At 38.8% G+C, this 17,603-nt stretch overlaps 1 protein-coding gene across 4 annotated transcripts in view; it reads left to right on the plus strand.

Annotated features, from left to right (window-relative positions):
- Positions 1-17,603, plus strand: part of SLC4A4 (solute carrier family 4 member 4) — a 364,012-nt gene that overhangs the window by 324,866 nt on the left and 21,543 nt on the right. For all 4 annotated transcript variants that reach the window (XM_015471675.3, XM_015471674.3, XM_005208064.5 and 1 more), the window contains 3 exon segments: positions 1,501-1,662; positions 10,809-10,987; positions 12,140-12,212. In XM_015471675.3, coding sequence (XP_015327161.1) covers positions 1,501-1,662; positions 10,809-10,987; positions 12,140-12,212 — 414 coding nt within the window.

Raw genomic sequence — 17,603 nt, forward strand, 5'->3', positions numbered from 1 at the left:
CTATTTTGTCTTATCTCCGAGTTAGTTTTGTATAGTTACCCATTTCTTTATGTTATAAATGGTCTCTTGGTACATTTATAACCAATGTACATTTTATCTATTTTTTCACTAAAATTAAATGCCTGACTAGAACTAAATGCAAGGTTCACATTATACTGATTTTGATTGAAAATACACAATTATAAAATCTGTTTTATCTAGAGGATTTAAAATATCCCAAACATTTTAAAACAACTTGTAACCTTGATGCATATAATAGTTCTAGGATGTAATGTAACTATTATCATCCTGATTTTGTGAAGTTGAGATTGAAGCTTATAAAAATTAAACTATCCAAGGTTACACTACTAATTCAGTGCTGTTTTCCTGCTACCAAACGACTTGCTATAACACACATGTTTCTATACAAAGAAGATGTGAGAATTATTCATTTTATAAACTTGTTGGTATGTGAAGACCTAACGGGTAAAATTTACGTTTCAGCCATTCTTGAATATCCCTGTCTAAATTTTCCATTTTAAGTCTTTCACTTATTTTCTAGAACACCCCTAATGTTTCTCTTCATCCCTGATAACCATATATTTGCTAAGAAAAATTAAACTAACAGCAGTTTTAGCTTCATGACTACCTAATGAGAAAGGAATATCAGTGTTATAGCAAACAAATTTTTTTTTTTTTTTGCATTTTCTCTGCCATTAGCAAAGATAAGTTCTCATTTATTCAGTTATTTAAGTCAGCATTTATTGAATGTTTGCTTTAAGTCAAGCCTGGTACTAGGGATTTGAAATACATTGAAGGGCAAGACATAGTTCCTTTCTTTCTAAGCTCACAGCCTGGTAAATGTAGTAAAATGTGTATAGGTTCAGTGATGGGATTATGAGCCAAGCGAAACAGAAATATCTTTAGGAGAAGTGAGGATTTCTCAATAGTAAATGTGGAAAAAATAATTCATAGATAGGATTCTATTTTAGTTTATTTGTATCGTTTAAAATTTGGAAAAGAATAGGAAAATATGAAAATAAGAAATATTTAATATAACTTTAAATATTTGTAGCTTTTAAATGAAACCATTTCAATTTGGCAGTAGTAGACATAACTTCAGTGCAGTTGCTAAAACTTATGGACAAAATTCAAGGTCACTTTGTAGTTTCTTGCCTCCTTCATTACTGAATATTGCATTTGGGTTTTTCTTATGGCTGTCCCTTAGATCACTTTCTTCCCTCCTGAGTCTTATCTTCGATCATCCTGATCATGCAAAATGACATTTACTTCTTTTCCATCACCCTATATTCTTAGTTTTCCTTCATTTAAAACATTGCCTAAAAAATAACCTCCTTTAGGAACTTTTTGGTGAATAATCTTTGTCTAACCTATCAGTAAAACTGTTTCTGTTTTTTTAACACGCTGACTCTCCAAATACAAAACTGTCATCCCCACTTATTTTTCGTCATGGAGTATGTATTAATATTGTTTCAAATAATGTCTTCTCTCTTCTTCAAGCCAACGAGTCCAAACCGAGGTTGGTTTGTTGCACCGTTCGGTGGAAACCCCTGGTGGGTGTACCTTGCAGCTGCCATACCTGCTTTGTTGGTCACCATCCTGATCTTCATGGACCAGCAAATCACAGCTGTGATTGTAAACAGGAAGGAACACAAACTCAAGGTAATGTTCGCAACAACAGCTATCACTGCCTTCTCCGTTCTTTGTAAGTACTGCTTAAAAATACCGATTACTTCAAAAGCAAGATAGTTTAATTGGCATGTTATTTAAGACTTGACAGAGTCGTAGATCACCCTGTGTGGACACATGTCCTCAGTGTACTACTTTTGGAAGACCTTATTTAATCCTGGAAAAGATTGTTTCAAATCATGTTTTCTTCACCACTGGAGAGGGCAGCATTAACTGTTTACCACTAAGCCACTGTTATCCTTCTGATTTTAACTTGGTAACTGTCCTTAATGAAGGCAAAGACAAATGCTTTTTCTAAAAAACTGTTGAAATAAAAGTGTGGGTTTTCTTCAACCTTTGCCAGAGTTAATTGGTCAAAATAGTCACAGTGTCATCCTCCATTCAAGGAGGTGCGGATGGACTCTGCTGTTTGATGGAGGGATAGTACTGTTACCTTGCAGGACAATATGTGGCAAAGAAGATGTTGATTGCTTAGACGCTTGATGGATATAGTGTTCATACTTTATATCCATCGATATATTTTTGAGGGGGTGGTGGTAAGACTAATTCATGGAAGGCCAGGATAACTTTACACTGTGTTTTAGGCTTAAAGTTTTCCAAACTGCAAAGGTAATGGGAATGCCAGCCCCAAACTCAGTTGTAGTTTTATGGTTAGGAATATTTTTAGAGATTTTTTGTAACGGCGTTATATCTAGTGACAAGGCAAAAAGTAGTATGTATCTTCACTGTCTTTCTCTCTGGGGGGGTGTTTTGTTTTTTTTCCTAGTTGACCAAATGGCTATACTGTGTTTAGAGTATCCTAGTTTTATTTCAGGGGATGTCTCCCATCTATACCCTTCCCCTCATGTGTCCCTAGGATTGGTGTTCAGTCCCTAGGATTCAGTCATTCTAACTCATGCCTGAGCCCCCCAAAGATTAGCCCAGTGTTATAGGGCAGGCTCAGGCTCTTGGGTTTACCGATGTGGTAGATTTATTCTTTCTTGCTGCCATTATTTTTTGTTTCCAGTATTTCTCTTACTTTCTGACAGATAGACCATGATTTCTATGAGACATTTTCTGTATTTTGCTGAGCATTTTTAGATGTTCTATACTGGGAGGCATTTTGGTCTTTGTTTAGTTTGAAAGGCTGGAAATGGATGTTGACTAATATATTTTATTCCTAAAATATTTGGAAACATCTTCTTACTTTTCAGATCTAGTTGGTCAGATTTGGTATGTATCCTTGAAGGCAAATGCCTATTCTTTTGCCCATTAAGTTTCCTTACTAATAAATGCAGAATTTTGAATTTAGCAAGTTTAGGGTGGATAAAATATTGAAATTTTATTCTTCTATTCCCTGTAGAAAGCATTGGAAAATCAAGGCATATTAGGATTTACCTCTTAAAATAGGAGCTGAATATATTTTTAAAATGTTTTCATCACCATTGGAATTGCTTATTTGAAATCTTTCCTTTGAATGACAATAGTTCTAGAATAAGTGCCAGTGTTTTGACACAAATCTAAAGATACCAGTGGGACCATGATCATGAATTGAAGGCTTCTCACTCTGGATATTGTTTTGTTCAGATTTTGTTTGGAAAGAGGCTGTGGAATGTGGAAATTGAAAATTCTGTCTAAAACGATACAGAGCCCTGACTGCTATGAAATTGATTCAAAAGAGAAACCTGAAACAGTGAGGGAGATGGAGGCATTGCGATGTGAAAAGCAGCATGTTCGGGGGTGGTGTTTGCTTTGGCTCTGAGTCCAGTGGCCCTGGCTGGCTGATTGCTCTGTTTGGAATGGGACCCACCTTTCCATTGTGCAGATCAGCTCTGTACTGATGAGGAACACTAAGGCACTTGGCTTTTTGTGGCCATCATTTTGCTTAGTTATGTTCCACATTATTCCTGCAGTGCACTCAAAAGCAAACGAGCTTCAGCAAGGTCATAACTTCTTCAGGGATTTTTCCCTGAGTCATTGGCAGAAGCAGAAAGAGTTTGAGCTTCAGACCTCAAAGCAAGGGATACTCCTCAGAAGGAAAGTGATCTTAAGTGTAAAGATAGGACGTGGGAGGGAAAATCATTTGGAATTAGTATCCAGAGATAGGTATTAGATCATTGTAGCAATACATTTTCTCTGATATACTCTATGGTAAAACCTTTAATTTGAGTGTGTTTTCTTGGATAACTACAAAAGGTGCCCTGTTTTACCTTTTTCCTTTCTATCCCTTCTCTCATACCTTAGACTCAGTGCTTTAATCTCATGTCTAGACTATTCTAATGGTTTAACCATGAGTTAATGACCAATCTCCTTTGTGTCATTTCAAACCCTGGAACTTTTTAAAAAAACTTTGTTCTAATATGTCAGTCCTATAGTTCTAAACGTTTATGCACTTTATTTCCTCTAAACCTTTCCCCCTTGAAGAATGTCCATTTGCCCTAGCTTGGGATTTAAGTGATATGATCTCACCCGAAATTTAAAATGATTCTGCATACTATACAATGTACTGGTCAGATGAATTACTGGCATCAAATCTGCCAGTTTCTTCTGCTGGTTATTCAAACTTTCCTCTCCGCTGCTCAATGATTACCACCTATCAAAATCATCTCCATCCTTGTAAAAACTTGTCAGTGAAATCTTCACTCATAATGTAATTTCTATTACATGATGTAATCATATATGCAATATGTAATTTCTATTACACCTGTTTTTGCTCTTATTATATTTGTACTACTCTGTGCATTGGTCTTCCCTGGTTTCTCAGTGATAAAGAATCTGCCTGCAATGCAGGAGATGCAGGTTTGATCCCTGGGCTGGGAAGATTCCCTGGAAGAGGAAATGGCAACCCATTCCAGTATTCTTGCCTGGGACATCCAATGGACAGAGGAGCCTGGCGGGCTATAGTCCATGGGGTCATTAAGAGTCAGACACTGCTGAGAAACTGAACACACACATGCACGCTATACATTGGTCACATAATATCTTGTGCAGTAGTTTTTTAGTATAATTTCCTTTTTTTTTCTGAGCCAAAACATTTTCAAGGCAAGGACCATATTTTAGTCCTTTTTCCAGCTCTCATGTGGCCCATCACACTGATTTCCATAAGGTAGATATACTAAACACTGAAGAATTTTGTTATCTGGGGCCGCATGGTCCTCAGAGTTGTTGTACTCAATGTGTAAGGTGGGTAATAACCAACACCCTTCTAATCCATCTCTGGTTCTCATAGGGAATGTGAGACCTTTAATATTAGTCAAAGCCCTGTTTAGATGTCGTCACTGCAGGAAGATTTTGTAGGTTCACACTAGATACACTTAAACATTCTGTACTCTTGGGTGTCTTTTTCAGACCTCTTTGAATCTGGGTTTAGAATACATTAGAATTTATGTACAAATCTGTGTCCCTTCCCTTGGTGGGAAGAACTGTGTCATGGTTCTCAGTGTCCTCATAAACCACCTTGCTCTCTGAATCCAGAGGGGCTTTTAGCATGAATGTTTATTCTGCATCTTTTCATGTGTGTGTACTGCCCCTGACCCCTTTGTTATCCTCTCTGTACCAAATACACTGTTGGGCTTGTCATTTCCCCTCAGAGATTTCTTATTTCTGTGGATTTACTCCTGAATGACTGGTGTTCTCTGTTTGCAAAGTACATATAGTATCAAAAGAAAGTGAAAGTTTCAATGCCTATCCTTGTACTTAAAATATTCTCCAGTTTAAGAAAGCAGAACATCCTTTGGGTTCATATCCATGAAGATAAAGACTTTTATACACTTTAGAGGACAGACTTAACCTTTTTTGAGCTTACTGAGTGCTTGCTATGTATAAAACACTTGCGTTAGATATTAAAGATTAAAAATTGTTCTCAGTCATGGTCTCTACCCTGAAGGAGTTTCATGGATTTCCCCTCTTCACTACTCATATCCACCACTAGGCTGAAATTGACCTTGTACTTGTATCTTGCACAAACAATAAGTTCTTTTCTTCCACCTCTGGCTTCAACTAATAATCTATAAACCTTTCAAGTGGAGGTATTCTGTCTTCTTGTTTTTATCTAACATAAGATCTAGCATAGGTGTCCAATGAATGTTTATTTAAAAAATAGTTTTCTAAGCAAAGATATGAGCAGATGCAAAGGCCCTGGGGTGAGGAAGAGCTTGGTGTGTTGGGAAACAAGTAATAAACTAGTGTGACTAGAGCCTCTGGGAATTAGTGTTTCAAGATAAAGTCAGTAGGAGTGGGGCCAAATTACCATTGAACAAACACTCTCAACTTCAGCATTATTGTCTTTCTGAACAATTCTTTGTTGGTCGTGACCATCTTGTGTATCGTAGGCTATTTAGCAGCATCTCTGGCCTCTATTCACTAGATGCCAGTCGCACTCTTTCTCCCAAGTTGTTGTGACCAAAATATATCTCCAGACACCTGTCTCCTGGTAGGCAAAATGGTTATGGTAAGAAACACTGATATAGAACACTGATGTAAGAAACACTAATATAGGAGAATTGTACAGTGCTTAGGTGTTAGAATCTAAGTCAAACAAGAAGCCACTAAGGGAAGGACCATACAGTGACTGAGATTTTAAAGAGATTACTCTATGAGGAGAGTGAACTCTCAGGGACAAGTATAAAGCAGAGGTTTCTGTGGCTAGAGCTGTATTGAGGGTCGAGGGTTGCTGAGTGACTGTGAAGAAAGCCAGGAATATGAAGAAGGCAGTGGCACTAGGGATGAGGGGTAAGGAGAAGATGACACATGGCATTTTACAAAAATGCTTCCCATTGCTCTTATAATTAAAACTTCCAAAGTCTTTAACAGAACATGAAAGTTCTTAACTCTTTTAGCCTTATTTTATACCTTTCCCATCTCCTTCTAAGCACCAACTCAATTTTCTCAAAATGGCAGCCCATTTGCCTGTTGTTTTCCCCCTGATTCCCTATATCTTGTCTTCCAGCTGGTTATGGTTCATGTTTTAGGGCTGAACTTAGATACCACCTCCCATGTAAACCATCCCTGACTTTAAGCTGAGTTGAATAAAGGTGCTCCCCCTCTCATGGCATCGCAACCTCATCCTTACTATAGACCTTTAGCACTGTGGTATTGAGAATGCCTGTTGATTTTGCCAACTCTTTTATTACTCTATAAACCATTTGAGGACAAGGACTGTGTATTAGCTCTAATTATATTTCTAGGATCTAGCAGAGTGCCACTGAACAGATGCATTAACATGCATTCATTTATCCAACGAACATTAATCTAGTGTCCACTCTGTGGTGGGCTCTGTGTCACGTGCTGGAGTTTCAGTAGTAGAGAAAACTTTGCATATGGTTCCTGTCCTCATGGATCTTCTTGTCCCTGAGGGAGAGATGTGTCATTCCAATAATCAATCACATTGTAGCATTGCAGAGAAGTATGAAAGAAGGGGAGGGTGCTTGAAGAGTCTGTAAGAGAGGGTTTGATCCAGTCCAGAGGTACTGAGAGTTCCAAGGTAGCAGCACTTACACTGAGATCTCACACGTCATCAGTAGGATTAGCTGAGCGAGCCTGGGTAGTAAGAGGAACACAGGAGGGCACAGGACTCATTATGTAGGAACAGGCTTTACAGAGCCGGTAACCTGCTGAGAATGAATGACTTAAATAATTGAGTGTGGCTGCAGTGAAAGAAGGAGGGTTGGGCCTGGAGAGAGAACAATGTGGAAACAAACCAGGTAGGGCCTTCGGGTCAAGTTGATGGTTTTCCCTTCCTTTTAAGAGCATCAGGTACTCTCACCTGGTTGAGGGAAAAGAAGACTTTTTGAAGGGGGTGATGTCAAGAGGCAGGGTAATTATGTATCTATAATTACTTTGTCCCAGAACTTTTATTTGTTCTGGTGGTTTTGCAGTTACCTTTGTATTCTACTTTCTACAGTTCTCATTCCACCCTCTTTAGTATTATGTGGTTCCTTTTTGCTCGTCTCTTGGATATCTAGTTCAGACTTGTTTTACTTGAAATAGTTTAAGAAACCATGGAGGGACTTCCCTGGTGGTTCAGTGGTCGAGAATCCACCTGTTGAGATTCCTGGTGTGATCCCTGATCTGGGAAGATGCCACATGCCGAGGGGCAGCTAAGCCCATGTGCCACAGCCACTGAGCCCACACTCTAGAGCCCAGGCCACTCAATAAGATAAGCCACTGCAATGAGAAGCCCATGTACTCCAACTCAAGAGTTAGCCCCTGCATGTCACAACTAGAGAAAGCCCATGCAAAGCAATGAAGACCCAGCACAGCCAAAAATAAATAATTTTCTTTCTTTAAAAAAAAGGTTAAGAAGCTGGCTTGATTTAAAAGGGGAGAGAGAGAAAGCATGGGGGCAGCTCACCTCCATGACTTTTTCTGCAACCACTATTCATTTGACCCAGTGTGTACATTCTTAGGTTATTACAGTTTCCATGGTGACAAGATATTCTGCCCATCAATTACCATGTTGGTACTCCTAATATAGTCTTGAGTGATTTAGTCTAAATAAAACGTGTAGCTATGTGATATTTCCAGATGTTTTCCACCTTCCCCTTATCCCAACAAAAGGTTCACATTTATGCCAATCAGCAAGTAAGTTTTAATTTTTTGTATTGCTAACTAAGAGTTTATATTTGCCACTCAAAAGAATGTACACATTCTACTTGTCATTCACTTTTTAATAAACTTCAGTTGAGCATTGACTATACATCATGTTCTCTGCTTAGGTATTCAGGATGCAGTCCAGTTCCTCATGTTACTTATAGTCAAATATCAAAGACAAATAAACACACCTACAATTTCAAAACAGCATGATGAATGCCATGATAGAGGAAAGCATAAATTAACAGGGAACCATATAAGTCTTAAGAATGAGTAGGACTGAGCCAAGGGAAGAATATAGACTTTTCTAGGGAGGGATGTCAAAGACGCCAAAGGCATCAGTAAGACATATTTGAGGAATTGGTTGAAAGTGGCTGTAAGATCCAAGTAGGAGAGAGGTCAAAGATGAGGCTGATGATGTGAACAGAAGCCAGATTGTGAATGGCCAACACACCCACAGGCAGAAGTCAGCAAATCCTCTATGTTCCACCTCAATATAAAGCCAGAATGCACCCAGCTTTTACTCTGTTCACTGGTGCCCCCCTGATTCTAACCATGACAGTCGCTTGGGGTCATGGCAGCAGCCTCTTCATGCTTACTGTTCTCTTCTGTCTGCTCCTAACACAGCAGCCCTGGCATTCAGAACGTAAGCAAGTCATGTCATTCTTTGCTTTAAAACACTACAGTGGCTTCCCGCAGTATTCAGCCTCCAAATCCAACTTCAGTTCTCCTTAGTGCTTTCCACTGTTTTAGATACTGTATAGATTACTTGTTTATGTTGTTTACTGGTGTCTCCTTCGGTAGAATGGAAACTCCACTAGTGCAGGAATTTTTGTCTGGTTTATTTGCAAATATGTCATCAACACCTAAGCCTGTGTCTGTTCATAAGTTGGCAGTCAGAGTTTGTTGACAGAGTGAATGACTGAGACCCCCAGATGTAGCATATATTCACCTCATTAGTCACTACCTTGCCCTCCTCTCCCCTACCTTAAACTATTCCCAGTTCAAACCCTTATGCTTTGTACTGCAATGAACTGGTTTTATGAATAATATTACCCTATTTGTCTCTCAAGGAGGCTTTCTTTCTTAGCTAAACCTGGACAAAGTAAAAATATGCTTTTCTTTCTTGGGTCAGTTACCCTTCCCTGTGATGAGTTCTCTGAGAACATTAGACCCATGGGTGCAAGCCAGGGGTAAAATCTTGGCATTTCGGTGAGAAGAGAGTAGTGTTCGGAATAATGTAACAGGATCTGAACGATAGCAGTCACCGGGTTCCCAGTGTAAAGCCCACTCTCATTTTTTACAGTCAGCCTCTCCATTCCCTCAGGTTGCTCACACACTGGCTTTGGGCGCTGCTGCTCCCATGCTGTGAAAATGGACTGCTCTGTTTTCTCAGGCTCCATAGGGGGGTTCGGCGTTTGATTTCTTCACAAACAGAGCAGAGAAATATAATCATAGAATAACATCGTGGACACATTTAACAATATTTATTTAGTGAGTAAAAGAGCTAGACCTTTTGTTACATCGTCTGCTCTTCCAGTCAGTAAATGTTATTGTGACTCTCTGGCAGTGTTTGAAATCAGCCTGTTCTTATTGAGGGGGTATAATTACCTTAAGTGTAATGTTTCATAGGTTGTTAAACCATTATTTTCTTGTACTATGAAAGGTGAGAAATGGTCTTTTATATACTTTTTTGTCTTTATTTTTCAATTGAAGTATAGTTGATTTACAATGTTGTATTAGCTTTAAGTGTTCAGCAGTGATTCAGTTTTTCATATTATATATTTTTAAATATATATACACATATATATACAAATTTTTTTCTTTTTAAGATTCATTATTTGTGCTATATAGTCAGCCACTGTTGGTTATCTACTTTATATATATTACTGTGTTTATGTTAATCCCAAACTCCTAATTCCCAACTCCCATTTTTCCTTTGGTAACCATAAATTTGTCTTCTGTGTCTGTGAGTCTATTTTTGTCATGTAAATAAGTTGTTATATCATTTTTTTGAGATTCCACATAAAGTGCCAAGGTTGCTTTTCTTAAGGTTGCTTTCAGATCTCTAGTCTACATGTGCTGAGTACTCTCTGAGTGAACAGCATACTGCTAAATAGTCAAGCAAAGAATGCATTGCATCTGTTTCTAAGGAGCTTATTGTGCTTATGTTAAAAACCAGTATCACTATTGCTGCTATCATCATTTATTGAGCTCCTACTCTATACCCATCACTACCATTTATGCTCCCACAAGAAACTTTGTCTCAGTTACTTTATTAGAGGATCTCAGTAACTCTTCAAGGTAGTTGTACATTTCTATTGTTCCAATTATGTGATTGGATGCAGAGAGGATAATTAACAATAAACAAGCAAGCTCAAGGACGTATATCATGTGACAGCTTTGCATTTAATTATTGAGGGATAGCATGAGGAAGATGAAGCTTCATTCAAGGAGCTCACCTTTCGGTAGATACGTATTCCAAGCAGAGTGCATTGGTTACTTTTGGTAATCTTAACTCCTATCTGGATTGTTACCTCTTGCTGCAGAAAGGAGCTGGATATCACCTGGATCTCTTTTGGGTGGCCATCCTCATGGTGGTGTGCTCCTTCATGGCCCTTCCATGGTATGTGGCTGCTACTGTCATCTCCATCGCTCACATCGACAGTTTGAAGATGGAGACAGAGACTTCTGCACCTGGAGAACAGCCCAAGTTCCTAGGAGTGAGGTATGTTAAATCAGAAAAAAAAAAATGGCTCTACAAACCATGCCATTCACACATCTATGTGTCAGGCAGGAGATGGGCCAATGTGGAGGAGAAAGGACTGGTGATGAATGATTTATTCTGGACTTGCTATTCTAGAAAGGACTAAGTTTTCATTTGAAAGAGAGTCTTCAACAATTTCTTGAGTTCACTTCTCATGTTACATACATTTCCTTTGATTAGCAAAGAGCTAAAGGGTGCAGAGTAAAAACTCAAACAGGTCATTCAGTTTCTTCAACATGCAGGTAATTTTGGAGCTGTGGTGTGTACCATATCACAATCATAACTAAAGGCTAAAGCCTTTCATTTTTCAGCTCTGTTGAGACTTTCTAAAACTCTTGAGTCTGCTTATGACTTTCAAGATTCTATGAAAGGAAAGGAATTCTTATTTTCCACTTAATTTTCTGTCTCATAAGCACTGAGAAACCTTGACCTCCAGCTGTTCAATCTGGGTAGCCATGAAGGGCTTTTATGAGACCTTTATACTCTACTGTGTATTTTTCACAATGGACTCTGCTCCTAAGTGCTCGAGTGACTAGCTCACATGACCGGGCCAGCAGTTCCCACGCCACAACAGTGGGTGATTCTTTTTTGGGAGCTGGGGGAGGGGGTTGTTGTATGGGAATCATATTTGTTAAAAATTACTTTTGTTGTTGGTTGATTTGGAAATGAGACTGATGGGATTTATTGCATTTGGGAAATTCCCTGAGCTGATGTTAATTAGAATGTGGGGCAATGTAATAACTGTCTCCTGTGAAGGAAGGTGTAATTATATAATGGTACAACTTGTTTTAAAAATAAGGGTTTCATATGGTCAGTAACTGACCAAGAGCAAGTGATTTTTAAACCCTGATTCTAAAAAGACAAAGGATTTAGCAGAATTACTTTTTTCCCTTGATGAATTCAGATCACACACTGCACTAGTTTTAAGAGAATTTTATAGTTCTATTGAGCCTATAAGCTGTCCTTGAGGTGTTAATTGCATATGATATCCACACCTTTGTGAAATATCGATTTGGTCAATGTAGAGTCTTTTTTTTTTTTTTGAAGGTGAAAAGACAAGAGCATGTTTATGAAAACAAGAGGTAGATTGGTAATCTTTTGATTTGGTTTCAGGGAACAAAGAGTCACTGGAACCCTTGTGTTTATTCTGACTGGTCTGTCAGTCTTTATGGCTCCCATCTTGAAGGTAAATATATAAAATACTTGCCTTGTCCTCCTTCTCAGAATACTGACAGATAACTGGGTATGTGAAGAGTAGAATTCTCCAGGAAGTATCAGCGAGTTTCTTACCACATGCATAACACACTGAATGAAGCAGGGATCAGGTAGAATGAAGACTTTAAAACCTTTCATCTTGATCTCCTCACTCCTTCATTCCTTCTATTATTATTATTGTAGTAGTTTGGTTGAACCATATTAAATTACCACTATTCAAATTTTTTGACCTATGGCTAGGGCAGTTTCATATAGTTCACTTACTACCTGAACTCCACTCCCAACATTTTTCACTCTCCTGGTCTCTCTGCATCTTTTCCTCCCATCACTTCCCATTTACTTGTCTTTAAATCATACCCTCCCTTCCCACATTAGACTCCTGGATAACATGAATGACTCAGGATGATTATTTTGTAATTGTTCTCTTATTCTTAATGATTGCTGACTGTTTCTGTTTTCTTCAAATCACAAGGCCTAATGTCCACAAAGAGAGACTGAAATTACTGATTTATAACTGGAAAACTTTAGAAATGAACTTTTGAGGAATAAAAATGATAGGTTATTTAGAAAGTTAGGGTCAATATGCAGGTTTGATTGATGGGGTGAATGTCTCTTTAACAGATAAATATAAACTGTATGTGAAGTGGAGATGGTACTAAAAAGCCTATTTAGAAGTGGAGATGGTACTAAATATATATATATATAAAACATAAGGTTTCCCGTTTTCTTTTGCAACACAAATGTTTTATTCTTTTTTATTATAGAAACAGTACTTGCCAGTGATTGATAATTTGTATCTTATGCTTGACATTACAGTACAAAGCATGAATATCACCTATGGACCTAATAATAGCTGTCAATAACCACTGTTAGCAGTATCCTTCCAAATTTTTCTCTGAAAATTTTTGTTTGCTTTTAAACAATTCTAATTTTTAAAAAGGTTTTTTAAATGCTTATTTAATTATACAAGTAATGAAACAGTGCATTCTTGTAAAGAATTCAAACAATACAGAAGTACAGGGAAAGGCAAAACTTCATTTCTTTCAAGTTCACACATTTATATGACAATTGCCAACTAGATGAATTCGTGGAACGTAGAAATATGATCTCAAAGCTAGGACGGACTTAGCTGCTGCTAAGTCGCTTCAGTCATGTCCGACTCTGTGCTACCCCACAGACGGCAGCCCACCAGGCTCTGCCGTCCCTGGGATTCTCCAGGCAAGAACACTGGAGTGGGTTGCCATTTCCCTCTCCAATGCATGAAAGTGAAAAGTGAAATGAAGTAGCTCAGTCGTGTCCTACTCTTAGCAACCCCATGGACTGCATGCAGCCTACCAGGCTCCTGCATCCATGGGATTCTCCAGGCAAGAGTACTGGAGTGGGTTGCCAGGACTGACTTTACCTTCGGAATAATTAGATTAATGCATACAATATGCACAAAACAGTTTGTAAACAGTAAAATAGTTAAGTTTTCCTCTTTTGCCTTTTATTTCCACAATATCCGTTAACTCATGTAATTAATTTTTGACTGGAATGATGAAGGAATATGTATCTCATGTACTGTGTGGGGAAGTAAAAGTAACTGCAGGGAATTTGTTTCTGGTTACATAACAGAGGACCGTAAAAAAGGGCAGGTCTTATGTTCTGTGGGGACAGAGGGAAATCTATTGTCACTTTGCCAGTGCAGAGCAAGTTGTGGGGGAGATTTGAGTTGTTGTGAGTTTCATAGCATGAAATTCTCTGCTGAAGTGCTGTGTGTCCTCTGTCGCCCCGTAGACCCCAGCACATCAGCCGGTGGAAAGTCTAATGACAGGTTTTTCCCACATGGCCAATGGATATGGTCATGTGGACAGGTCAGCTCTTAGATCACTGAAGCCTCAAGTTGTGGAAGGCTGTACTAGGAACTTGCCCCTGGAACCCCTGAAGGTGGACTCGCATCATATGACACATCTGCAGAGTTTCTTTTCTAGGATCTGTTAGTACGTAACCACTAGTGAAAATAAGTCAAAATGTTCCCGTCAGTTCCTATGTACTCATCACCACCCACTCTTTTTTCTTTTATTTTTATATAATTTCTTTTCATGAATGCAGTATAAAATCCTAACTCAAAAAAGTCAGATGTGTTTAAATTTTTTTGTTTGTTATAGCAGATTGGCTTTATCTTGGAGAATCTGTCAACTGAGTAATCATGCCTGATTCCAAAGGGACACAGAGAACAGTGTATAAACTGCTATTTTTAGGAAGAAATGCAGGGTCTCTTCCTAACTCTTTTCTCACCCAAATATGGCTGTAGAGACGTTAAAGCTGAAAGAACTTTATTTCTTCATTTTATGCTGATTCTTTTTGCTCCTGGTTTGTAAAACATGTTACTATCTACAGGAACAGATTACAATGCAGAGAAAGGAGTGATATAGGTATAAGGGATCACTGAGCATAAGCTTGCTTTTCCTTTGACCTTCTTTAAGTACTCATGTTCTGGCTCCCCCTCATTCGGGTACTAGTATCCATCAGATAAGATCAGATCAGATCAGTCGCTCAGTCTTGTCTGACTCTTTGCGACCTCATGAATCGCAGCACGCCAGTCCTCCCTGTCCATCACCAACTTCCAGAGTTCACTCAGACTCACGTCCATCGAGTCAGTGATGCCATCCAGCCATCTCATCCTCTGTCGTCCCCTTCTCCTCCTGCCCCTAATCCCACCCAGCATCAGAGTCTTTTCCAGTGAGTCACCTCTTCGCATGAAGTAGACAAAGTACTGGAGTTTCAGCTTTAGCATCATTCCTTCCAAAGAAATCCCAGGGCTGATCTCCTTCAGAATGGACTGCTTGGATCTCCTTGCAGTCCAAGGGACTCTCAAGAGTCTTTTCCAACACCACAGTTCAAAAGCAGCAATTCTTTGGCGCTCAGCATTCTTCACAGTTCAACTCTCACATCCATACATGACCACAGGAAAAACCATAGCCTTGACTAGACGAACCTTTGTTGGCAAAGTAATGTCTCTGCTTTTGAATATGCTATCTAGGTTGGTCATAACTTTCCTTCCAAGGAGTAAGTGTCTTTTAATTTCATGGCTGCAGTCACCATCTGTAGTGATTTTGGAGTCCAGAAAAATAAAGTCTGACACTGTTTCCACTGTTTTCCCATCTATTTCCCATGAAGTGGTGGGACCGGATGCCATGATCTTCATTTTCTGAATGTTGAGCTAAAGCCAACTTTTTCAGTCTCCACTTTCACTTTCATCAAGAGGCTTTTGAGTTCCTCTTCACTTTCTGCCATAAGGGTGGTGTCATCTGCATATCTGAGGTTATTGATATTTCTCCTGGCAATCTTGATTCCAGTTTGTATTTCTTCCAGTCCAGCGTTTCTCATGATGTACTCTGCATATAGGTTAAATAAACAGGGTGACAATTGTGGCTATTTCCACCTGGCAACTTTGGGTCAGTACAAAGGAGTCAATATGAGAATCAGTGAAAAGTGAAAAAAGGAGTTCAACAATCATTTGTGCCAGGCAAAATTTTGCCCAAGATCTGGGAAATGAAATTGTCTTGTTAATATAGTTTCCAACGTATTGTAGGAAATGTAGATTTAAAAACAAGGGTTCAATAGTCTAGCATTGACTATTGCAGTTCATTACTTCAGTTAGTGAGGCTGTTCCTTACTTCAGGAACCACATCTGAACAGGTCAGCCAGTTTCAGATCAGGTGCCCTTAGCACTGAAGTTTGCTAAGGTGCATGCATTTCACTACAGGAACCTTGTTAGCTCATTTGAAAAGTCAACACAGGAAGAAACAGATGTTGAGAGTAGTTTAACTGAAACCTAAGTTATGACTGAGAAAAGTCAAGATTAACAATTAACCTCAGAAGTCACTTAGAAAGTGGTATTAGCACCTAACTTGGAGGAGGCAATGTGACTATGTATCTATATAACCATGTGTTTTAACAAAACACATGACAACTTTAAGGAATGGTTTTACTTCAAAGAGCTGCCTTTGAAAGGCAGATCAAATGAATGAAACAGAAACATGTGAGTTTTAAAAATTTCCTCCCAACTTTCCTCCCAACTCCCAGGATCCCTCACAGGTTTGGTGACCTCCGATGATGCTAGCTGTATTTTCTGCCATGCATTAAATAGTCTGGGTAGTCGTTCCCCATGCCTATGTAGGCAGACTTACTGTGAACATTGATTACTTTGAAGCTGATGACTTCTGTTTTGATCTCTTTGCCACACTCGGTCTTTTTACAGAGAAGAATGCAATGCAGGGAATCATAATGTACTAGCTTTAAGTTCTGGAGGACACCCCTTGACCTTGGCCAGCAACCAGTGGTACATGCTTCACATCTCACCACTGGCTCAGTACAGAACTGCTTAGAAGCAGGAATAACCGACTTCCCAGGCTGGCTAGACAGTTTAGATCTGTGTTTCTGCAGCGGAAATACTGATGTTAAGCTAGTGTTCTGTATGGGGAGATGCAGGGAGACCAAAGAGCAGGAAGAAGATGAAAGGCAGTTTCTGCAGCTTACTTTTTCCATTCTTCTGACAAGCCTAAAGCAATAAAGATCAAGAAAAGTTCACTGCTATTTCTGTTGCCTTTGCTTGAATTAGTTTATCTTTAACATGAGGAGTGACCAGAATTTATCCTTCAGATTTGTTCAGTGATCTAGGATGTGGAGGAGAGCATTTAAATGGTATTTGACAAACATTTGTTGAGCTCCTGCTATATGCTGTACACTCTGCTCAGTAACAGGGAAACAAGGAGAAGTGATAATGTAGATGATGATAAAGATGATTGTATTCATAGCTCTCATTTATTGAACTTGGACTTGGACTAAGGACTCTGCACAGACTTTTTATATTTAGTTCTCCAATAACACCTACCAAAATTATACTTACTTAGGATTTTTTTAATCTTAAAAAAGGTTTTAATTGAATTTATTCACCAAGCATATAATACACAGTTACTATGTTGTTAACACCTCAAAATTTTTTTTAAATTTTGTATTGGTGAATAGCCATTTAACAAACAATGTTGTGATTGATTCAGGCAAACAGTAAAGGGATTCAGCCAAATATAGACATGCATCCGTTCTCTCCCAAACTCTCCTCCCATCGAGGCTGCCACATAACATTGAGCAGAGTTCCATGTGCTATACAGTAGGTCCATGTTGGTTATCCATTTTAAATATAGAGTGTGTACATATCCATCCAAAATTCCCTAACTATCCCTTCCTGAATCAACTTTATAGTTAAGAAAAATTATGAGTAACTTGCCAGGTCACAAAGTCCTTGAATTGTTCGAGCCAAGATTTGAACTCAGGCAGTTCTGAGTCCAAAGCCTGATCTCATAACCACGGGGTGTACCAC

This window comes from Bos taurus, chromosome 6, assembly GCF_002263795.3.
Source record: "Bos taurus isolate L1 Dominette 01449 registration number 42190680 breed Hereford chromosome 6, ARS-UCD2.0, whole genome shotgun sequence".
NCBI classification, from domain to species: Eukaryota; Metazoa; Chordata; class Mammalia; order Artiodactyla; family Bovidae; genus Bos; species Bos taurus.